Source organism: Branchiostoma floridae, chromosome 7 (assembly GCF_000003815.2).
Source record: "Branchiostoma floridae strain S238N-H82 chromosome 7, Bfl_VNyyK, whole genome shotgun sequence".
NCBI lineage: Eukaryota > Metazoa > Chordata > Leptocardii > Amphioxiformes > Branchiostomatidae > Branchiostoma > Branchiostoma floridae.
The window spans coordinates 14,487,464-14,511,875 of NC_049985.1; the positions used below are offsets into that span (position 1 = coordinate 14,487,464).

At 40.7% G+C, this 24,412-nt stretch overlaps 1 protein-coding gene across 1 annotated transcript; it reads left to right on the top strand.

Moving 5' to 3' along the window:
* The first annotated feature begins 1,602 nt into the window (after positions 1–1,602).
* Positions 1,603–11,697, top strand: LOC118419979. Its single transcript, XM_035826683.1, has 5 exons — positions 1,603–1,792; positions 5,429–5,461; positions 7,650–7,784; positions 8,309–8,391; positions 8,716–11,697. Exons 2-5 carry the CDS (start codon positions 5,453–5,455, stop codon positions 8,936–8,938), a joined length of 450 nt encoding a protein of 149 aa, XP_035682576.1. The 5' UTR covers positions 1,603–1,792; positions 5,429–5,452; the 3' UTR covers positions 8,939–11,697.
* The last annotated feature ends 12,715 nt before the right edge of the window (positions 11,698–24,412 follow it).

Consider the following 24,412-nt stretch of genomic DNA (forward strand, 5'->3'; position numbering starts at 1 on the left):
GGAAATATCATACAATTTTTTTAATTTTCTACTTTTACATGGACCCGAAAAAAAAAAGAAATTTATCAAAATGAAAAAAAAAAAACTTTTGTGGATTTAACGTCTCCTGCATAAGTCACACCTGATTTAGTCACTTGAAATACAGTGGACAAAGTTCAGTCTACTTGGTTCGTGCAGAATACACTTCAAATGCGCATGCACAGCCTTAGGCGTCTGTACAGGTGAATACGTGAGGTCATCGTCAAAGTAGCATCGCAAAATGGAGCATTTAAACCACACCTTCTTTGACCTCTCGTGTGCACAGAACCTCGCGTATCAAACTTTACTGAAGTTTGCTACAAGTGATATCCGAAGGAGATATGGATTTGCGCCGCGTTTCTTTCGTGTGGCTCTGTTCCATCATTTTGTTTGCCTTTTAACTAAACATGTACATTATTCAATAAGGGCATGCGTACTACATGTGGATATTAGCAGAAAATCTGTTATTGTCAAGAAAAAATACAGGGACTAGACTCTGATGTTTTCCATGTGTAGGATTGTATCAAGCGAACGGGTGTAAGTATCGACTACTGGGATAAATCGTACATCTAAATAATTATATAAACTTGTACACACATGTAAACACATGTACTTTTCGTCATGGTATAGGTGTGTCAAAACACGCAGTCAGAAGACAGACAGGATTTTCGTGTTTTGAAACTGTTTGGAGAAGCCATTTTCTATTTGCTATGGATGGCTGAAATCAGTTGTTGATACCTTTAAACAAAGGCTAGTCACCGAGGATAGCCAAAAGAACGCAATAAGCTCAAACTAAACCAAGAGTGAAAAAAAGATTATCCAAGATAAAAATCACACGGAGTGAAACCATATGTAGGTGTGGTATCCATAAACTTTTCATGTATAACACGTTAACATCGAATGCACGCAATGCTTCATTTTCCACTGTGCTGTACAACAACGTTGTTGCAAGCCTTTCAAAGCCTCTATCTCAGATACATTAAGATATTTTATTTCCATAGATTTTGAAAAACTTAAGTCATTGGGGGATTGCAAGATAAATTTGAGATTTTATCTGGGATAAAACCAGCAGCTAAGATTTCTGTGGGGATCATTGTCCCTTAGTAAAGTTCATTGCGTCTTCGTCTTAATTACATGACGCTACGGGCTTACAGCTGATTGGTTGAAGCTGTATCACACCCAATGTTCACGTGAAGGATTGCATCATCAGCTTGTGTTTGTAGATTGACATGTGTTTAGAAAAACGGCCTTTTTATGGAAATATCATACAGTTTTTGAAATTTTCTACCCTTTTATAAACAAAACACAACCTTTGTGGATTAAACGTCTTCTGCATAAGTCTCTGTTAAAACCGACCTGTTGTTAAGTTCATTGTTCCTTCGTAAAATTGCCCAGTGTCCACGTGGATACTTTGATTATAGATACGTGCCTGATCGTGATGCACAAGTTGATCATGCACTACTACCATCCATGAGCATGTGTTAGCCATGATTTCTGCGCGTGAATAGGGGGCGTACCTATAATTTTCTGACAGCTTTGACCAATCCGCTAGTTCATTTCTCTCGATGAATTTGCATAACAATATCTGGCTGTCAATCATTTCAAACACGCCACACTGTTCAGCGGCTTTAAAGTCTGGACAAATCCCGCACAAACCCCAGTTTCTCCGGAACTCCGAAGCTATCCAGACTGCGGACCGTCATCCCAGACTCGACAGCAGACAACCTCAGCGTCACCCTGGTCGATATCATCCTTACTACTGTTTCCAGAACTTGTAAGTTGCATTTTTTGTCAGTTAACGGTTGGAACTACTTGTTTAATGAAGAAACGTACTCGTATGTTGCCTTCTTAGGTTATTTTTTGTTTGGGCAGAGTCAGGAATTGAAACGATTTGCTATCACAACGGCTTGTGCGAGGGATGGATTTGAGTTGAAAAACACGTTTTTGTCACTCTATCTTTGACTTGCTAAGACTGACGACTACCAGTCATATCTTTGTCAATGTGTCACATATAATAAAGTGTCGCTCGATTGCCAGAGGGTGCAAAACCGGTACCGCGGTCGACGTCCCCAACGGGTCGGGATTGCGGGGAGCGGTCCACACGGTCCGCCGACGCCCAATCGCGTGGCCTGTCCGAAAGACATAGGGATCTATCGCAAACGTCTCTGGCAGCAAGAACGGTAAAATCCTGCTCTTTTGGAAACGAAAATTCACCAATATTTGTTACTATCAGCTTCGACCGCTCTACCACGACCAATACCACAAGGGCGCTTGCAGCGTACAGCGCGGAACGGGTCGGGCCGGCGGGTGCTCCTGGTCCCGTCCCCGCTTCAACATCTGTATGCCGTGGAGCTGACGTAAAAGCAACGAAGTCATAGCGCCTTAGCCACGAAGAGTTACGAAATTGCCATGCCTCCTATGAATAAAGAAAGTGCGCGCCTTGTTGTTTTCTCTTTACGGCATGAAATACATTATGTTTTTGTCTTGCTTATTATCTGTCTCGTTCTTTTATCGTTCTCTTGTGAACACACATTTGCTTTCTTTTGATACGTGAAGAGTCAAACCCATTTCCCAGATGACTTGCCTCCTGAAACATGAAGTTGAATATTTGAATAGAATGATTTAAAAAGTAATTGCAAGGTCTGGAATTGCGTGAACGCTTTCACAAAAAAAAAACAGCCAAGTGGAAGAACAGGCCACCCGTCCGCTGACCTGAGACTACAACTCCGCGCCGCGCCGGGGAAGACTTCGCCGCCCTGGCCCCGCTCACGGTCGACCACAATCCGTACATACCACTGACGCGAAACCCATGCCATTAAGTTCAGGGGCTTGCTCGACTGTTCATCGGGTACATTGCTATTTTTTGTCCGGGCTTCTCAGCGCGGGTCTTTTCAACGTCGATCATTGAAAAAATAAGGGCGCTGCCAGATTCCATCGCACAGCGAGTCGGCCTCGGTGCTTTGATCCGCCGTGTCCGCTTGACTATCTACCGCGAAGCTCACGCAAAGATAACGAAGTCAAACAGCCCCAGCCACAGTTGTGAAACCACCATGCCTCCTATGAACCAAGAACAGAACTGCGCGCCTGTTTATTTCCGTACGGCGTATTGAGATTTTGATTACAATGTGTTTTTTTTTTTTTTTGTCTTGCTCATTTTCTGTCGCATTCTTTTATCTTTCTCTTCAGAACATGTTTTGTTTTCTTTATATTTGAAGTCTTGTAAGAATTAAACGCAATTCCAGATGGCTTCATGCATCTTGTAACATGATTTTGAAGTTGAATACTTGAATGAGATAATTTAAAAAGGATTGCAAGGTCTGGAATTGCGAGAACGCTTTTAGAAAACCAACACCCAAAGCAACATGGAAGAATAGGCCACTCGTCCGCAGGCCGGCTTCCAGTCTGAGACTGGAACTTTGCGCCGCGCCGGGAAAGACTTCGGCGTCCCTGCCACACCCACGCTCTACCACACTCCGTACATAGCCCTGCCCTTAAGTTCAGGTGGCTTGCTCGGCTTTTTACCAGTGACGTCGCATTTTTCCTTGTCTGAACAACTGGCAGCGGGTCTTTTATTAACCTCAACGTCGACTACTGAAAGGATAGGTTCTCTTAAGGGCGCTGCCAGGCCAGGTCGGCCTGGGTGCTCCCGGCACCCACCGCGGAGTTGACGCAGGACCAACAACGTAGTGGTAGTGCCGCCGCTTGTCCGTAACAGCGCCGGTCAGAGGTTGTCCCTCTAATTATCGAAAACAAAGACAAATTGTCAACTTTTTAAAACCAAAAACAGCGATCTCTGTAAACACCGAAACAAACAGTTTTCATTTTGCTTTTGCCATTTTTTTTGCATTATATGGACGCTGCCATATTAACTTGTTTAACATTTGTTTTGGCCAGGGCGGTGTCAATATGTTTTCAACATTGTGTCTACAGCTTTCGTTAATAGAACTGGTTGGTTGACTAATTGATTGATTGATTACAAATAGTCATGAAAAATTGTTCTATGGAGCTCATCTTGTTGTGATCTAGAAACTTCATCAGCATCCCTGTACAATTACACCGTTCGTATCTCGTGGTCATTACCTAAATTACGTAGAAGTAATAAGGTCTCTATTATATGAATGAAGACCTTTATTGCATATTTTTGCCCCACTGGGCTAGGTACAGGTCACATGGTAACAATAATATATATGTAACAATGGAAACAATCATAAATATCTATATATGTAGATATGCGTATATATTTAACTTTATGTCAGTGTATTCAGGTGCCATGCCTGCTTTGAAAGATTCTACTATTGTCAAAAATAAACTTAACATTCCGACAAAAGCGACTTAACTATAGCTATGATCAACAAGAAGAATTCGGTGGCAAAGGCCGGAACATTAACCTGGTAATTGAGCTGAAATTGCTGCGGCAACTCGCACGAGGTTAAGAATGTTAGATCAGTCCTAATAGATTTAAGGTTTTGAATTGAATTCACTCAAATTAAGTGGCATTGAACAACAATTCCGCCTTTCAGGATGTCATGCCCTTAGACTGCAGCTAGATAATCGACCGGATCTTCATGCAAAAAATCCATCTATACTGCTATTTTTTTTCATGTTGACGTGTTAATGCAAAAACACGACAGACATGCCAAAAATGATAATTCAATCCCCTGTGGTGAACTATTACCAACTGTACCATGATTGCATATGAGATCATCAACATTAGCATATACAAAAATGACAACCCAGCCTCATCCCGATTGGCAGTGACCAACGTCGTTGTTGCTTCATACCGCGCGGCCCTCACTCACAGGCACTGTCAAGCAGGAACCGTCATTGTATGTTTCGCTCCTTCTGATTGGTCAATGTCCTGTATAACTCCCATTCTGATTGGTCAATTCCAGTTCTCATCGCTTTTGAGGCCGTGCCAACTTTCATCTCGCATAACGCCAGAACGGCTTACGCTAGAGCCACCAAATTTGTTTTCCTAAAATTTTGTTGGTAACAAAATTTTCCTTTTTTTCGTGTACGATGAAGAATAACGAGATTATTACCTATCAAATTTGTACCTGTATTTTTTTATCAAGAAATGTTTACATGAAACGTTTTTAGTCTATATTCATTATCGTTTGTCTTAATTTGCTTAAAGAATGTATTTTTGACAATTCAAGGTGGTGGATATAAGATGGCGGAGCCCAACTAGTATCTTAGTTATCTCGCGAGTTTACGTTCTGAAGTGATTGGTCATCAGTGATGAAGAAGGCGACAGTGGTCGTTGAAAATTTGATCCGTGTGTACTTTTGTGTTGGAAGAAAGTATAGCATTGTACTATGGTTACTACCAACACAAATGAGCTTCCATGATCAAATCTTATCTGGTAACTGATTAATGACATCACTTTTTGTGTTTATTTTTCATATAGAAAACGAAGTGACCCAATCCAGAAATGTCAAAGGTGCGTTATTCTTTGTTTTATTTATATTATGTATTTGGCATATATGCTTAAGTAAAGTTAGCTAACTTTTTTTTTACAAAAGTCACTGGCCAAAAAAGCTAAACCGAAGTCAGTCGTTATTATCAGCTAAAACGCGGCGGTGGCAAGTTCTGTCCGACAAACGCTGTTTTTGAGGAAGGTGTTCGAAATAGAACATAATCGAACAAGGGGCGGGGCTTCTGGATCGGTCCATTTCCTTTGCACATTATTTTGGACCTCCTAGGAGCCAAGAGTAGGAGCCAGGATAATAATTGTTTCGTATCATAACTTGGAAGACTGATATCATTTTTTCTTTAACACTGCCACTTTCTTCCCTCTGATGAGATTGAGTCATTTCTAACCTTTATGTGAACCGGTGGCTTGCATTAATTATTTCCTTGGTTACTGACATTTTCACCCTCCTTGCTATTGGAATGTAATTTAGGGAAAGCAGAATATTTTCCTTACTGCTACGGGTACCGCTACGGTGGTATGTACCAAAGTGCTGTACTTTCTCGTAGAAAAAATTATAGGGGCAATAAAACATGATGACGTCATCCATATGACCCCCAAAATCAGATTAAGAATTCTTTACGGCTTCATTCTTTCTTCATTCAATAAGAAAACAATGGAAGGTCATAATGCCAATTTAGCCAGGTGAAATACCTTGAGTTTTCTGGAGGATGATGTGAAATTACCATTTTCTTCATTCCTGCCAGTTCTGAAATACTTGTCCTCTAGGGACAACTTGTTCTCTGGTTGGCTATCTCAAACCATTTTGGAATATCATTCACCCTAATAGCTACATGTACAGTATGGCCAAGGATTCATATTCACCACCCCAAAAAAAACTGTGGAAGACTTTAGCCATCAAATATATATATTTTATGTAAAGGCTGTGAAACACAATATTAATATTCAAACTTTACGAATTTGAAGTCTGTGTAACTCTCAAGTCTGCACATGCACGAGAGGCCTTTATTGAAAGGCATTATCTCAGGCTAAGGATTTGCAGCATGCAGTTGACCCCTTTAATGTATAAAATTATATCAAAGTGAACAAGTAATAGTCTAAGCATGTTCCTGCCAAGCAGGGTTTGGAAAGAATGTAGGTTTTGAAGCAATTTTTTATCAGGAAGGAGTGTAAAACATCTCATTGGCCCAAAACACTGCATTGGAATAGCTTTGATAATCAGAATGACCTGTTGAAAAAGTATGATGAACAGGTATTATCTTCGCCATGCTTTGCAAGAAGGTTGTTTTTAGCTGCGCCATGGCGTGGTGGTTCTGTTTGTAGGTCAACAGTATATAACTCGAGAAACTACGGATGGATCTTGATGCTGTTTGGTGGGTGTGTAGCGGTTATGAAAAGGGAGGTCAAATTCGAAAACGGTTTACCTGGCGTTTTTCTACGGATCTACAGCGGGCTTTGTATTTTTGTGTGATTGTTTGCGGACGACTCGAGAAGCTGTGAATTGATGTCCATGATATTATTTAGGTAGGTAGAAGTTGTAGAAAGAAAGGTCAAGTTCGAAAATGGTTTACCCGGCGTTTTCCTACAGTACTGCAGTGGGCTGTGTATCAAAATGTTTTTTGCCTGTGCAAAACATAGCTCGAGAAGCTGTGAGTTGATCTTCATGATGTATGGTTGGCATCAGTTTTGGAAGCAAAGGTCAAGTTCGTAAATGGTTCACCTGGCGTTTCCCTACCGTACTGTAGTGGGCTGTGTATGTATGCGTGTTTGGTTGTGCACAACATAACTCGAGAAGCTATAGATGGTTGTGTATGCCATTGTATTTAGGGGATGGGTAGGGGTCGTGAGAAGGAAGGTCAAGGGCGATAACGGGCCTCCTATCGGTTAGCGACTGCACTGCAGCGGAGCCACAGTAACCACAGTACTGCACTGCCCTCAGTATCTTCTCGATTTATGTATATATATGAACAATGATTCTAAAAATTGAAGATAAGCTAGTGCGATATGCTCAGTAAATTTTGAATAGATTTGTTGCAAATGTTCGGATACAATGTGTATTACCTTCTGCAGAGAATATCTATTTCGACTACTAGTATGTACTATGTGCGTACATCAGTGTTGCAATTTCTTCTTATTGTCACATGCGTGCTGTACTATGAATACCACAATATGTATTAACAAGTTCACTATTCTCCAGTTCATCAAAAGCAAGGAAGATGGAGAACTTCTGATGACCGTCAAGGATTTCAAACCCAACGGTGGCACTCAAATTGTTGTCAAAAAACTTGACCCGGCAAACGATGGGTTCCAAAAATGGTTTTTTAAGAGACAGGTAACGACGTCATGCTAGGTCTAACTGTTTACGAAAACCCCATCTAGAATATGCTAGGTCTAACTGTTTACGAAAACCCCATCTAGAATATATGCATCTGCTGAGGGCTCACATCTGGACAAATGTGTCAACTTTACCCCCCCCCCCCCCGCCAAATGCAATGTTGATGCACGATGTTTCACAAGTGCGTGAATCAGTAAGCTGAAGTTATCCAGATGTCCAGATGTATGCACAGGTGGAGATTGATTACGTGTTCATTTTAATCCAATTAGCTGAGAGTTAACATTCTGGTTAAGTGGTACAAAGTACTCTATCCAGTCCCTCCATCCTAGAGTTATTGCAGTTAAGTTTATAATTTGGACTCACGATATTAGATTGGTTTATGTAGCTACAATAATCACACTAGTACATTCATAACTGGTTAAAGCACACTCTCAGACAGAATTCCTTTCAGATACACTTCTGGTTCAATCATGTACGACTTCTCTATCTAATGTTATACCTGTTCTACTTGGCAATCTCAGGGCTCAGGATACGTATCCATAGAAGCTGAGAGTACTCCACCGCTAGCAATGAGTATTGATGAAAAACCAGCTACAAATGTGAAGTAAGTTTCATTCCATGAACTTGAATCAATGATTGACTTAGAAGTTGGACTTGGAATAACAACTGCTTTTTTTGCAACATGCATGCTGTTAATGGTAGTGGATGCTTGTCTAAAATAACATTACATTGGGAGAAAAGTAACAGTAGTATCTTGGACCTGTTACTGAACATGGTATTCCTTAATCGCAAACATTTGAGGAACCATATGCATACACAAAAGTTTTACTGAGATAGATCACTGATCCTGAATAGACTTAAATCACAGGTATAGTGTGATAGTGTGATAAGTAGATAGGTAACAAAACATATTGTTTTGTTATCCTAGGGTCATCAACAAACAGTGGACAGGAAGTGACTATCAGCTGTGGAAGATTGAGGAGCGAGGTGAAGGATATAGTATCATTTCCCCGAAGCTAAACAAAGGTGGTGAAACTTTTGTTATGACACTGGAAAATCAAAGTACCGTCCCTAACACCAATGTGGTTCTGGTTCAATTCCAAGCTGGTATTCCTACTAAAGCACAACTGTGGAAAGCTGACACCAATTAATTCCATTGGGTTGGCACAGTATAGGATGCTGGAGTTTAATATTTTCCACATTCAATGTAGTCTTACATGTTGATGTTTTGATGTCTATCAGATATCTTCTATCGGAGCTTCTGAATGCAGTGCTTCTTCTCGCCGTTATGTGTGTAGACGATTTAGGTGGCGATTGGGGATTGTGTTCTGGCCGTTAAAGCCCTAATTGCAACTAAACTCACATTGGTTACATATAGCAGTGATAAGTAGCACTCCAGTCAGAAGCTCTGGGGAAGGTGTCTGACAGATACTGAAACGTCAGCAGGAAAAGCTACACTGGTTGTGAAAAGAAAACTCCAATACCTATGAAAATTCATGTAAAACACTTAACATGCACTTCATGTCATGATTTAATCAACAATCATAATAGTGCATGTTTTGTGTCCTCATCCATATCCAATGTCAGTGATATAGCTGGGGGGTGAACATTACTTCTTTTATAGACACAACTACATACTATACATAGGGTCTAAACAATAGCTTCTTGGAAAGAATTTAAATGTGAAACGACTGAAGTGGTTGCCCCTCTTGTAGAAGATTATGATGAAATGATGACATTATGTATGGGTCATCTATGTTCTGTTCTGTCACCATTGTCACGAGTCAGTTGAAATACCATATGATTTTCATATAACATAGACATGTAATACGTCTTCATCTGAATATGATTGCATGGAAAAGTTAAAGATCAATGACACATTGCAACACCAACCTTTTACCATTTTCATTACTTAATGCAGCCCCAAATCCAAAATATACATTTATGAGCTAAAATAGCCCGAAGTCCCAAAATGAAATGATGGCGCCAATTCAAAATTGGGAATGAAGACTTAGGTATACATGTAAATGTACTGAAAAGTTCTGACTTGATACAACACAAACACACAAAAAAAGAAATCTTGAGTTGCCTTCTTTGCGTTGGACCATGTTAAAACATATCAATTATTACCGTATTAGCACAGACGATTCTTCATTCTACAGTGAGTTCTTTAAAGTCCTTTTTGAGATACTTGAGGTTTCTTGAGGTGACACACCAGCCTTTGTACTAAAGGACTCTTACAAAGGCTGTTCAGACTGAAGTTATGGGGTTACAAGGTAGTACATAATCCTTTGGACCTATTTACCACGATTCCCTTTCCTTTATCATGATATTGTTTGAGGTGTTTACAAATTCCATTTTCGTACATGTAACCCCTGACTTCAGTCACAGTGTTTTTTTTTCATTTTACCATTACTTATTTAGAAACAGGCACACAATGTCCCTCTAGAGACAGATAACAAGTTGGCAACATCCAGAGTGTGAATAGTCCTGAATTTTGGGAAGATAGTAAGTCTACAGGGATGTGAATCTTGTCATAGGGGTAGACGCTGTGCCAACATATCTTATTGCTTTTTATTACCATTTATCTAGATACAAGCACACAATGTCCTTCTGATGACAGATATCATACCAAGTTTACTTGGTGAAAAGTGAGAAACATTCAGATTGTGAGTTTTCCTGAAATTGAGGAATGCATAAGGTCTTATAAGAAATTGAATTTGATTCGGTCATAGAAGTAGACGCTGTGCTGATAGAGTATGCATAGTTTTATTGTTTTTATTACTACTTATTTAGATACAGGCACACAATGTCCTTCTGATAGCATATGTCATACCAAGTTTACCTGGTGAAAAATGAGAAACCATCAGATTGTGAATTTTTATGAAATTATGTAACACCACAAGTCCAATGGAATGGTGACTTTGTTTTAGAAGTAGACGCTGTGCTAATAGATACTTAATTGCTTTTTTTATAATCATTTATTGGTAAGCAGGTACACAATGTCCTTCTGATGACAAATCATACTAAGTTTACTTGGTGAAAAGTGATCAACATTCAGATTATGAGTTTTCCTATATGTTTGAAGGCGTTAAGCCTTAAGAAATTGTGGTTCTGTCATAGAAGTAGACGCTGTGCCAATAGTTTTTGTTTTTCATTGCCAGTGTTTTCGATACAAGCACCTCATGTTGAGACCGATGCTACATCCATATTAGCAAACAGGCTGTTAGTCAACTGCAGCAGTCTAAAAACATGTGTAAAACTATCTACACATAGAGGTGCTGTATCTATATCATTGACACCTTTTTTTATAGGAAACGATAAGTAAAATTTAGACCCCAGTCTATACAGTTGGAAGTCTAACACTGCAAAGTAAGAACCGCTTTGTTCCATCTAAAGCCAAAGGAAAGCATATACTCTGGTCTCAGAGTTTGCACTTATATGGAAGATCCGTGAAACTTGTGTGAATGTAGTTTTTAAGATAAGAAACTGCATTGCTTTCCTTTGTCACAGGTATGACTTTCATCTGTACATCAATAATGACGTCAGCAGATTTTAATGTCATGTTATCCTAAGATGAATGGTTGATGGGAATGTTAAAGAACTTGTAACATGTTAAGAACTTGAGACCCAAAATGTATAATAACGAATAAGAAGACAAAGAGTTACCATTATCTTATGGTCTTTTATAGGCTTGAACAAGATATGAACTGACTGGGGAAAGCGCATTGTAGCTAAAGAATTATCATGGCAAGGAAAACAGCTGCAAAAAGTGCCTTGTGTTACATCTAGTTTGTTACAGTCCCCCAGAAAAAAACAATACAATCTATTGTTAATATCAAGTCTTTTAACACACGTACAGTTACCAACACTATTGTATCTGCTGTCTGACATTGAGACTGGCATGTTAAGGAAGTTGAAGATTTTGTACTTCTGGCTTTTTTATTAATCAAAATAAAGCTTAACTGCTTGCAGTTTGCGATTCTGTGATTTTGTCCTTGTTTGTCAGTGTGATGGAATGGTTGTATGGGATGTGTTAGTATGAGACACATAAACATACATCAAGCACACATTGTTTCTGGCTTATTATACAAAGTAAAATGTAACAAAAACATTTAAAAAAGCAAAATAAGCAAAACGTGCCATCAAGGTGTGTATGTGTGTGTGTGTGTGTGTGTGTGTGTGTGTGTGTGTTCGTGTGTTTTAGTATGAGGCATAGAAATACGTCTGTTCCAATGGAAATTGGATATTGTAATATTAAATCTCCCTATACACCTTTCTCACGCGGCGGCCATGATGGATTAAAGACGAGGTCAATGAGGCAAACAGACAAAACTTATTTCTAAAATCAGCTCCCATTTAGTTTTTTCCCCAGACCACACAATTTTTTACAATACAAGATCAAATAATAAATATTATAACTAGTGTTATGCAGCGAAATATGTAGCAATTTAGACTCGAGTACTGATCCCATAAGTCCCTTAAGAGATGCAAAATAAAAGCATAATAATGCAAATATTTGACGGACATGCAGCCATTCTCTTATTGGTCAATTTTCTAATTTCCATGCTATCATTGGTTGAACTATTAATTATGATGGACAGTCTTTTGTTTGCCTCATTGAACTCGTTTTAGATCTATCATGGCCGCCGCGTGAGAAAGGTGACCAATCAATATTGATGAGATTGATATAATTCACCGCGATATAATTGACTATCAAACTAGCGAGTGAGTATTCTAATAATAGAATACATCCTATCAATAATTCTTGGTCAGTTTAAGAATGGTTTTGATCAAAAACAAAGTATGCCTGATTATACGGGAATGGGCTATATGATGATGACGTCAACGTACAAGAATGGTTCCCTCGTTACAGATGGTGACCGTCATATTTAGACCTAGTTGGTTCTTATAACAAACTTTCTGAATTATTCAATGGTTGAAAGAAACATTCATGCTTGTGATAACAGTATATATAATCCATGGTGTAGTATCAGTACTTCAATTGCAATAACCGTTTTACAATCAAAATTTGTAGCTGCCCACCTGAATGTAAAACGTAGGTAAAGGTAGTCATATTGCCTTTTTAAGGCTGTAAAGGGCAGCTGTTTGTTATCCACACCAGAACAAAGATTCACCAAATAATATACTGTGATGAATTTGCTACAAGCTGTCACTTCTGGTGTTTTACTAGCATCTACCAGGCTCCGTGGATCGGTGGTCTAATTGTAGAAATTGGACAAATATAAAGGTAATAGAACGCCCCAAATTTGTGGACCGGAGAGTGTTTAAATACTGGCCGGCCGACTCCCTTAGCGTACTATTGACTCTATTTGTCAAATTTCAACAATTAGACCACCGATCCACGGAGCCTGGTAGAGGCTAGTGTTTGAGTGTCAAGAACAATAAGGTGGGAATTTTCAAAAAGACTTGTATGGGTAATACTTAGTCTATTAAAATATTCCGAAAGTCTCTGGCCAGAACTTCTAAGTGTTTGCTCGTGATTTATTGAATCTACGAATACACTATCTTATGTTTTAATCCACACATATAGATCAAGTTCCTAAGACCAAATATTTGCGGAAGGAGCACGCAACTGTAGTACCTAGTGATGAACGCCACCTATCTGTATGTGAGAGAATTGTACCGAAATATTTGGACAGTTTTTAACTATTATGCAGTAAGTGTGTTTATGGTCTCAAAAAGCAATTCCACTGTAACATTGGAAATATGCACCTTTTATAGCTGTCTAGCCGGTAAATAACAAATTTTCTTGAGATGTATTTCTGTGTTTTTTAGGCAACGAAAATGTCCCGACCGATCAAACGACAGTTTTGGACATCTACAACTGTAATTATTCACTATCTGCAAGAGGTAATTTTTTTTTTACCAATGGGTGATTCTGAACCTCTCTTTAGGGACAACACACCCGCTAACCCATTATTTTTCCAATAGATATTCCTTGAACCTCTCTTTGGTATAATAAAGGGATAACACCCCCGCTAAACCATTATTTTACCAATAGGTAGTTCTTGAACCTCTCTTTAGTATAATAAAGGTAAAACACCTCTTTAGTATAATAAAGAGATAACACTCCCGCTATCCCATTCTTTTACCAATAGGTAGTTCTTGAACCTCTCTTTGGTATAATAAAGGGATAACACCCCCGCTAAACCATTATTTTACCAATAGGTATTTCTTGTACCTCTCTTTAGTATAATAAAGGGATAACACCCCCGCTATCAAGTCTGGCTACCAAAGTCGCTAAACCCACCGAAAGCAATTTATATCACTCGGAAGGAACAAAATGCTCTCAAGGATTTGGCCACTTATGAAGACAGTGATTCTACCTGCTGACAAGGAGTGTCCCAATTTTCGATCACGAAATTCACGAAGTCAAATGGTTTATTTGAAAGGTTCCCTTTATAATAGGAAGTTTATTTGCAAGTTCTTGCCCGAGGGCTAATTGCAACATGAAACATACAGAAAATATAATAAACATGTATAAAATGAAATACTTTGGTATAGATAACAATGGTGACAAGTGTAAACGAGTGACTATTCTATCAATGGTATGGACTGCTGAGAGCTACAGTCTACGTATTTAGGGTTTGACTTCTTTTCTGGAAGCAGTGGAAGACGAAGTGTCCCACTTGTATATATGGTATACAATGGTGAAATAGCCAGTTTTAAAGTTTGAACGAGGAACTTTAGATATAGGTTACTTGATTTACAGTATTGTCGAATCGGCTATTAACAAAACATATGCTAGCTTCTATAAAGACTGTTGTCATAGCTGTCTTTGCTGCCAAATAATTGCCCTTCCCCTGCAGTGCTCAGCCTCAGTACCTGATCTCTCACGCATTTGGCAGCTCAAGGATTTGGCGTAACACCGGACAGAAGCGCTCTGGTGTTCAGTGGCTAGTCTAACGAATTTATAGCAGTACGTATGCAAATTTCTGCCCGTCATCGATAACATGCCTTTAAAGAAAAGAATGTTTTCGCCACACTAATTCGTAAGGAGGGAACGCGCTTCTTTGATTGGCGAAGGTGACGTGGGGTAGAATTTCACTGGAGGATCTGTGGAAAATTCCATCATCAAGTAATAACGCGAACACGATTACTAAAAAAATAATTAGCTGTAAAACACGATCTACCGTCAGTTTACCGTCTACTTCACAACAATGGAACAGAACAACCGTGAATCCCGCCTTTTTAACCAATACATACCAATGACTAGCTATGCTAAACACCTGCAAATGGCGGGTGTTGGTTCGCCGCCGTCAACTTCAAACTGTGGGGCAATTGACCGCCAGGTGTGAAATGTTGAAGCCAGAAAACATAACAGGGAGCGACTTATCTCCAAGCAGATCCTACGGTAGCATAAGATAGTATCAAAAGCTGGCAGAGGAGTGAAGGTGGCTTAGGAGTGTGTTTCGCTACCGTGGATCTGCCTCCACTGAAACAAGGAGGAGCATTTCTATTCAACAAGTTGGTGTTGCTGCCCCTCCCTGTAGCCATGTGGTAATGATTTTACGAGCGACTTACACTGGGACAAAGTCAGTGACCAGCACGGCAACAAAATTTGGCTATGTTTGGCATTAAATATGATCCCGCAGTCCCCAGAATTGTCTCAGAGACTGCGGTACACGTGTTGAAAATTCGGTCACACGAGCTCTAGATTTGCTGACGCCGCGTCTGTGACGGGAACGCTAGTTCCAACCGCCAATTTGCTCTTGTTTCACTGACAAAGCTATAGCAAAGAGATATCTCTGTATATTTCTGTGAATGTGATTGAATCCGACCGGACAGCCGGAGAGTCACAGTATTGACTGTGGAACTATAACGTTAACGTTGTTTTACTCTGAGCATTGTAGACGATATCGATCTAAATTTTTACATTACCGAAAGAAGAAAATACCGTGTGAACCAACCAACACACAAACGCACCCGACGCTTTTGTCACCAGAAGACGCAAATTTATTTCTCTTACAAATGAGTTAATGTGATAGCATTTTCTCTTCGAAATTTCGCTCCACAAATTTGATAATCGAGTCTCGACCAAAGATTTGAAAGATCCCTCAATGAATTTCATAGCCAAAGAACTTTGTTGAGCGTATTGGCTTTTGATCATACTTTTACATCTTACTTCATATTTCATATTTCAATCATGAAATCAAGAGACATGTAAATTCGATCATCCCGTTGACCGTTTTATTCCGAATACGTCGGTCAAAACTAGCTCTAGTAGGACAGAAATGGCCAAAGAAAAAGGCTATGCCTTCTTTGCTGTGAAATATACTTGAACTGGAGATTTCTTGTAGTTGACTTTGGACGAGGCGACTTGAACTGGTGTCGGAAATTTCCATCACATGAGTGTTGTGTTCGGAGTTGGCTTCAGCATTGACGTCTAAGTAACCGCAACTAATTAGTTTGTGGCGACAAGCAAAGATCATTTACTGAATGGTGTATATTGTCAGGGTCAAACTCTAAACGTACTGAAGTGAAGTAAATCACCCTTCTGTAAATTTGAACTTCCAGTTGCCGAAAAGCAGTGTGAATGCTCATCCAGAGCCTGTCAAAGACTGCAAACATGTGTGTGACCGGAGGTCACTCAAAGTAAACAAGGTATTTCCAAGGGTAGAAAACACTTTTGAACTCCCACACAAAGGCTCTTGTGCATTTGCTATGTATATAAAAGATTGATGTCACGACACAAATGTGTGGAGCACAGGTTTCCTCTCTTCATGAAACATATTTTTTCGTCAAATCGTATTTTGACTATTTGTATTTGTATTTTAATCTATACAGCCGGTATAACCACCCTTCGGCGTAACACACTAGCTTTGCAGGCACACTGCGCGGCAGCAGCTGGTTATATTACACTGAACGACCTATCACACCTAACTTGTGTACATCTATCTGCAAGCGTTTTTTAAAACTATCCAGATAAGATGCTCCTACTGTGCTTCTGGGAAAATACGAATTTTTAAACACATCAATCCTAGGTTGGTACTTCAAGGCATGTTTGTTTCTAGTTCATTTTTGAGCTGGTATTAGATACTTGTCAGTCGGTTCGTCCAGCAGTTTATTGATCATTTGGTACATCATGCAAAGTCTGGACATTTTCATTCATTTTAGTAACACTAGCATCCCTGATGTAGTTGTTTGTACAGAATCTGGCAGATTGGTTCATCGTCATACACAGAAGACGTTTCAAACAGTCTATGTTTGCAATGGTACATGAGTAATAAGTTGCCGTACTTGCTGTAAATGTAAACGTAACAGTAAAGGCTAATTTTCCTCGTATAACTTCATCATGTTTGTAAATTATGCTAGAATTTATAGAATAGCTTGTACACAACCAAGATTTTGACCAAATTTCTAATTTGAGTGTAGGTTATAGTAGCTTAATGTAATGAGCCACTTAGGTTAGTTGAAGTCCTTCCCGCACAGAATGGTGCATATCGGGCGGCGCCCATCTCCGTTTCTGTCTCCCTGGGCCACACAGCTTTGTGCAAACACTACAGCTGGAGGCAAGTTTTACTGGTAGTTGTGTGTGCCTTACTGCAAGCCTTAGAAAAATCTCTGACAACTCACCCCCAACCGAAGTGACTACTACCAGAACGTGGGTGAATCACCCCGACCTTCACCAGAACAAAACAAAAAAAGATCCATAAAAGCCACGTTGAAGCTTAGATTGTGGTCCGAATTTGATACCTCAGTGATGTTAACAACATAGACGAATGGACTATTTTTGATAGAAATAAAAAAATGACCGCTTTTTTTTACTGATTATGTCCATTTCAATTCGTGAGAGGGTTAGCATTAGGTTGGGTGTCAGTCAGGAGATATTCGGCAGTCTGCGGCTAGAGGTCGGGATAGTTGGGAGTAGGTAAGATAGCATTCGGGGCTTAGTCGGCAGTAAGTTATTTACTGGTCGAGACATCTTCGCGCATGTTTGGCGTTAAAATATAGGCGTGTCTAAATCTGTTCCAACTGCTCCTGAACTACCGACGGGTATACCCATAGTGATAGGGTTTGGGAGCCATGTTCGGCGATGTCATAGTGTAACCTGGGCTTTACACGTCGTGCCAATCAGAGGTAAAATAAGGAGTTGGAGTCAAGCTCACAAACGATTTGCACGAATGCATATTTCACAAATGACTTGTTGCAGTTAAGACTTCTCAAAGCTGTTTTATTTGTACAGTTAATGGAAGTCTGCGCTAGCCCACGCTAACGTCAAGGTGGTGGAACTTGTCTTTGATAAGCCTGACGTCGGCCCCCGCAAAATCATTTGTCAGAGTGCTGAGCGCAACGTAGTTTTTCAGCTAAACCAAGCGAGCCACAACAACAAGGGAGTGGCGTTTATTCAATCACACATGTTGTTAAAGAATTATCAACCGGGCGTTCAGTAACAGCGGAAAGGCACAAATTGGCGTCTTTCAAAGAATACAAACCTTTAACCTGACGCTACTAAATCAATCAAGACTTGCTGACTTCTTCTCAAATTGGCGTCTTTTAAAGAATACAAACCTTTAACCTGACGCTACTAAATCAATCAAGACTTGCTGACTTCTTCTCAACTTACATGTCTAGTACCTCGAAGTTAGCGTAGGTGTTGTGACTCGTAAAACATGTATGATCGTCTTTGTTTCCCTAAACAAGTCCTTTTAAGCTGCAAGAACTTCTCCTGAGGGTTGTAGTAGTCTATAGAACGGAAGTCTAACGTAGAATGAATCCAACGCTAACGTGCCGATCACATTTGCTCTGTAATAGGTTTGCAACTGACATTTAAGGTGCATTCTTGGACAGTCGTGGTTGTGTGATACAGTATTAAATGATTGTCGATGTTCCTTGACTGTGCTATAGTCTTGTTAAGAATCATACGACCAAAAAGATCCAACAACGAATATTAGAGTTCCACGACCCCATACCTTAGCAAAATGATTTTAACTTTTACAACTGATGTATTATGTGTGTTTTGTCATTATGCGGATAAAGTCCTCATTTGCATAACTTAATAGTTGGTTCGAATTCTCCTAATGAAGACGTGTTTGTAAATTGACATGTACGTTAAAAAAACGGCATTTTTATTTATTTTTTTTTTCAAAAGGACTCTAAGCAAAGGAAGTTAATCGAAACGAAAAAAAAATACTAGTGGATTTAACCTCTCCTGCATAAGACGTTTCTAACGCTGAGCTTTCTGTGGAGTTCACTGTTCCTTCGTAAAAAATACCCAGTGTCCACGTGAAGTACTCATGATACTCTGATGACAGATACATGATCGTGGTGCACAACTTGACCATGCACCTGTACCACCCACATGCACGTGTCAGTCATGATTTCTACACGTGAACAGGGGGCGTGCCTATAACTTTCTGATAGTATAACCAATGCGAGAGTTCCTTTCTCCTGATGTATTTGCATTACAATACCTGACTGCCAATCATTTCAAACACGCCACGCTGTTCAGCGGCTATAAATTTCGGGCAAGACCCGCACAAACCCCAGTTTCTCCGGAACTCCGAAGCTATCCAGACTCGACAGCAGAAAGCCTCAGCGCCTTCTTCGTTGATCTCATCCTCACTTCAGTTCACCAGAACTTGTAAGTTTCATTTTTTGTCAGTTACCGGTTGGAACTATTCATTCAATGTAGAACTTTTGTTGCGCTCTTAGCTTATTCTGGGTTTGGGATTCTCCGATTGATGTATTTGAGGTAAAAAATAGTTTTTATCATTCTGTCTTGGACGTGCGAAAATAGATCAGTATCAGACATCTCTTTGCCAATATGTCACATGCAATAAAGGTGTTGCTCGATTGTCAGACGGTACAATCCCGGCACTGCGGTCCCCAACAAACCCTGTGGGTATGCGGGGAGCATTCCACATCCTTCCAGTCGCGAAGCGTGGCCTGTCCGAAAGGTACAGGGATCGAACGCAAACCTCGCTGGCAGTGAAAACGGTAAAATCCTTCTCGTTTGGGAATGAAAGTTCACCAATAATTGTTACTGTTAGCTTCGGCTATTCTACCATGAGGGCACAAGGACGCTTGCAGATTGCACCGCGCAACGGGTGCTCCTAGTCCTTCATCCTCGCTTGAGCACCTATCCACCGTGGAGCTGACCCAAAAGCAACGAAGTCATAGCGCTTTGGCCACGAAAAGTTTTAAAATTGCCATGCCTTTTATGTACGAAACAATAATGGAACTGCGCGCCACTTCATTTCTGTACAGCATGAATTAAAATACAATATGTTTTTGTCTTGCCAATTTTCTGTCTCGTTCTTTTGTCGTTTTCTTGAGAATTGCTTTCTTTTGACATGTGCAGAGTCTCGTTAGCATCAAACGCAATTCCAGGTGACTTGCCTCCTGAAAGATGAATACTTGAATAGAATAATTTTAACAGGATTGCAAGGTCTGGAATTGCGTAAAAGCTTTCAGAAAACCCACAACCAAAGCAACATGGAATAATAGGCCACTCGTCCGCAGACCTTCCAGTCTGAGTCTACGACTCAGTGCCGTGAAGACTTCGCCGCCGCAAATTTCCGTCTCGTAAACTCACTCATCCTCGCAAGCTGGCAAGGGCGTGGCGCCTCCAGTTGGTTCTGTCCTTGGTAGCTAGCTAGGCTGTGTGGAGGTTGGGTCCGGCCTTCCTCAGGTCTGCATTAAGCTGGTCATGCCACCTGGCCGGGGTCTTTCTCGGGGGCGGGGCCAGTGGGGTGGGGCTGATCAGGTTGACCAGCTCGAGAACTGGTGTTGTTCTGGCGGTGTGGCCGAATAGACGGAGGCGGGCTGATCGGATTAGTCTGGAGAATGGTGGCTGGTTGGTCAGTTGACGTCAGCATAGTCCATATCAGAAATAGTCACGTTGCTAAATCTCGCTTCACAGACAGTCTCTGAGCAACGGTGCGTCCCATCACATGGTCTATGGCGGTGTTGAAGATGGTAGGTGCCAAAACGCATCCTTGCCAGACGCCGCTGTTTCACGAAGGTGTTCGACAGTATCCCGTTCACTCTTAGTCTTACAGGAGACGGAGTGTTGGAGTAACGAAGGGACAACAGGTCCAGCAGTTTTGCAGGGACTCCAAAGATCTTGACGATCTTCCACAAAGACTCCTGTCCACGGAGTCAAAGGCTTGCTTTAGGTCCACATAGGCATCCCAGAGAGGCTTCCTGTACTCCCGTCTCATCTCTGCTAGGAGCCTAATTGTCAGGATCCTGTCGACTGTGGAGCGGCATGGGGTGAATCCACTCTGTTCAGTTCGTTGCTTTCGGAGAAGAAGCGGTCCCAGTCTGGTTAGGATGATGTGGACAAGCACTTTCCCGTGGACGCTCAACAAGGTTATGCCCCTGTAGTTCCTGCAGTTTTCCTTGAGGCCCTTCTTCCAAGAATGATTCCATGGCGCCAGTCAGCAGGGATGGTCGCAGAGTTCCAGACGCAGCAGACATGGCAGATCAGAGAGTGGAGTTGTTCCACCACGGGTAGGCCGCCGTGTATACGTAGCAGCAGTTCTGGATGAATTTCATCAGCACCAGCAGCCCGTCCAGGCCATCGTTACTAATCCACGTCATGTAGTGTATTTTCATGTGAGGGAATAAAGACCATTCAGTGCGAAGGTTGTAACTAAAGCAGAACTCCAGGTGTCTTCTGCCGTTGCCATTGCAGGCGCCTGTTCCATGAGGTTCAAGTTACCTCTCAAATCCCTGTCTGTCAGTGCCTGGTGTGGCATTCCGGTCCCTTATAACCCAAATGATGTCATGCCTAGAGATCCCGACTGTGAGGTCTGACACACAGCCTTGTGTGTGTTCACTGAATACAATCAAAAAGTGATATTCGTCTTCAATTAGCTCTGGACAGAATGGAGCCAGTTTGAGATTTGGTGATCCAAGGGAAAGGGGTACAGTACTTTGTTGCGAAGTCCACAGCCATGCATTGCGATTTTCGCGATTGCTTAAGCTTCACATGGTGAACCATCCAACTAACCATGGATGTTTCCTTTCCACAGTTGAAGATACATCATGAAGCTGTTTGTCTGCACGCTGGCTGTGACGATGGTTGTCGTCGCAATGATGATTGAAGACTCCGAGGGAGCACGGTACCGGCGGCTTACGCGGCGCTTCCGTGACACAGATGAAGTACTGAGTACGGTTGTGGAGAAGGCGAGGGCGCTCCTGGACGACCTGGATGAACTGCAGCACTTGCAGGTTGAGGGTACCGGTGGCGGCGTGCACGTGACCGGGGGTACACGGGGTCGGGAGGTAGAGGATCTGGAGGAGGATGACTGTAAGAAATTCCACTTATTTTGCTCGTAACACTCATCCACATCCGGTAACACTCATACTTCAAGAAGTGTAAGTTAGTAAGTTAAATATATACATTATCATGCATAGATTCTGTAAATGTGATAGTTATAAATATATATAGTTTTGTATAATTAATTATAAAATGGAATACTGCTAAAGGACTTTCACATACCATATATTCTATTCTGGCAGAGAAGACAACCGTTTAAAATAGACTACGCTAATGTTTGTATAATGAATAGTTCAAGACAAAAGAACAAGATCTAAAAAAAACTCCGTATATATTCATGCAAGACAGTATGAGGTCTCCGAACTCTTGTTTAAACTTGCGTCGCTACAAATTGAGGCCTGTTGCAAGGCATAGATTCTTGCAAAGACATTCTGCTTCGACCCTTTATTCATTTGCCCTTGCCTATTGTCATGCAAGTACCTGAATTCGATTTTTTACTTCGGTATCTTCGTGCGTATCAAAAGGAAAAATATTTGATAAAAGTTTGTGGTGCTTTTTGTACAGCAAATCCGCGCATAGTCATAGAAAATTGCTTCTATATGAACTGCGACTTATTCCTAGTCTCTCCTTGGGAGGAAGTAGTTAACTAGTAGTTGTGCCATTCAAAATGTCCTGTCGGTAAGAGTAATCGATGTCCTTACTTCCAGACGTGCGGGGGCGACGTACGCCTACAGGCTTCAGGACGGTTGAGGGTACCGGCGGCGTGCACGTGACCGGGGGTACGCGGGGTCGGGAGGTAGAGGATCTGGAGGAGGATGACTGTAAGAAATTCCACTTATGTTGCTCGTTTTCATCCGGTAACACTCTAGAATGTAACAATGTCTCTTTATTCGTCCAGTGGGACATTGTCCACGTATTCAGCATGCCACGTTGAAATTATTAATAGAGTATGAAGTTTTCAGTAGCATGTGAGTGTGTGGAAGGGGCGTTTCCGGCGCTATATCTCCAAAACGAAACGTGCGGTCGCGATGATATTTGGTACATGGGTTGGGGGTGGTGGCCTGAAGCTCAGGTTGGATTTTGGCGAAACCCGTTGATATTTTTCAGCTTTTTCGGACCAGTCCAAGAAGTAATTAAAAAATTAAAAAGCGGGTTTGTACTGATATTATGTACTGGTCCCTACACCTAATTGTTGATATACCATGCTATGTGTGTTTATAGTCCTATGTTCAACTTTCTTGATAAGGTTTCATACTGAAGGCAATTTTTTTTTTTTGGGGGGGGGGCACTTTTTTATTCGCTCGCTCGCATCAGTTTTGGGGTTCATCCATATAATCAAATCAACATGACCTTTTAGAGTTTGTGGGTAGGTTTTGGGAAGATGAAGGGCAAAGTCAATTTTGGCCCCCCTCACAGCTTGCTCTGAAACTGAAAAAGCATGGTTTTCATTTTTTCCCAAGAGAATATCTGTACAAAGGAACCATGTCTGTCGATGATATTTGGCATGCAGATATTTTCGAGATGCAAATATCATCATCATCATCATCAATGAGGAAAGTCTATAATTCCAATGTTTTCCATAATAAGAGTTTTAAAACATGTAATATTTGAATTCCATGGCAGGTGGAACATTTACAGGTATAAATTATTCAAATTAGAGTCTAATTTGCATAGTTAATGTGAATGTGCCATAATTTCTTGCTACGTTATATGTATTTCATACTTCAACAGGTATAAGTTAGTAAGTTAATTTTTTACATTATCATGCATAGATTATGTAAATTTGATAGTTATTTGTATAATTCATTATAAAATGGAATACTGCCAAAGGAAATTCATACATATCATATATTCTATTCTGGTAGAGAATACAATCATTTAATAAAATGGACTACGCTAATGTCTTTATAATCAATAGGACAAGACAAAACAAAAAGATCGCAAAAACTTCGTATATTTCATGCAGGTATGAGGTCTCCGAACTCTTGTTTAAATTTGCGTCGCTGCAAATTGAGGCCTGTTGCAAGGCATAGATTCTTGCAAAGACATTCGGCTTCAGCCCTTTATTCATTTTCCATTGCCCTTTGCCATGCAAGTACGTGAATCCGATTCTTTACTTAGGTATCTTGGCGTGTATCAAAAGGAAAAATATTTGATAAAAGTTTGTGGTGCTTTTTGTACAGCAAATCCGCGCATAGTCATAGAAAATTGATTCTACATGAACTGCAACTTATTCTAGTCTCTCCTTGGGAGGAACTAGTTAACTAGTAGTTGTGCCATTCAAAATGTCCTGTCGGTAAGAGTGATCGATGTCCTTACTTCCAGACGTGCGGGGGCGACGCACGACTACAGGCTTCAGGACGGTTGAGGG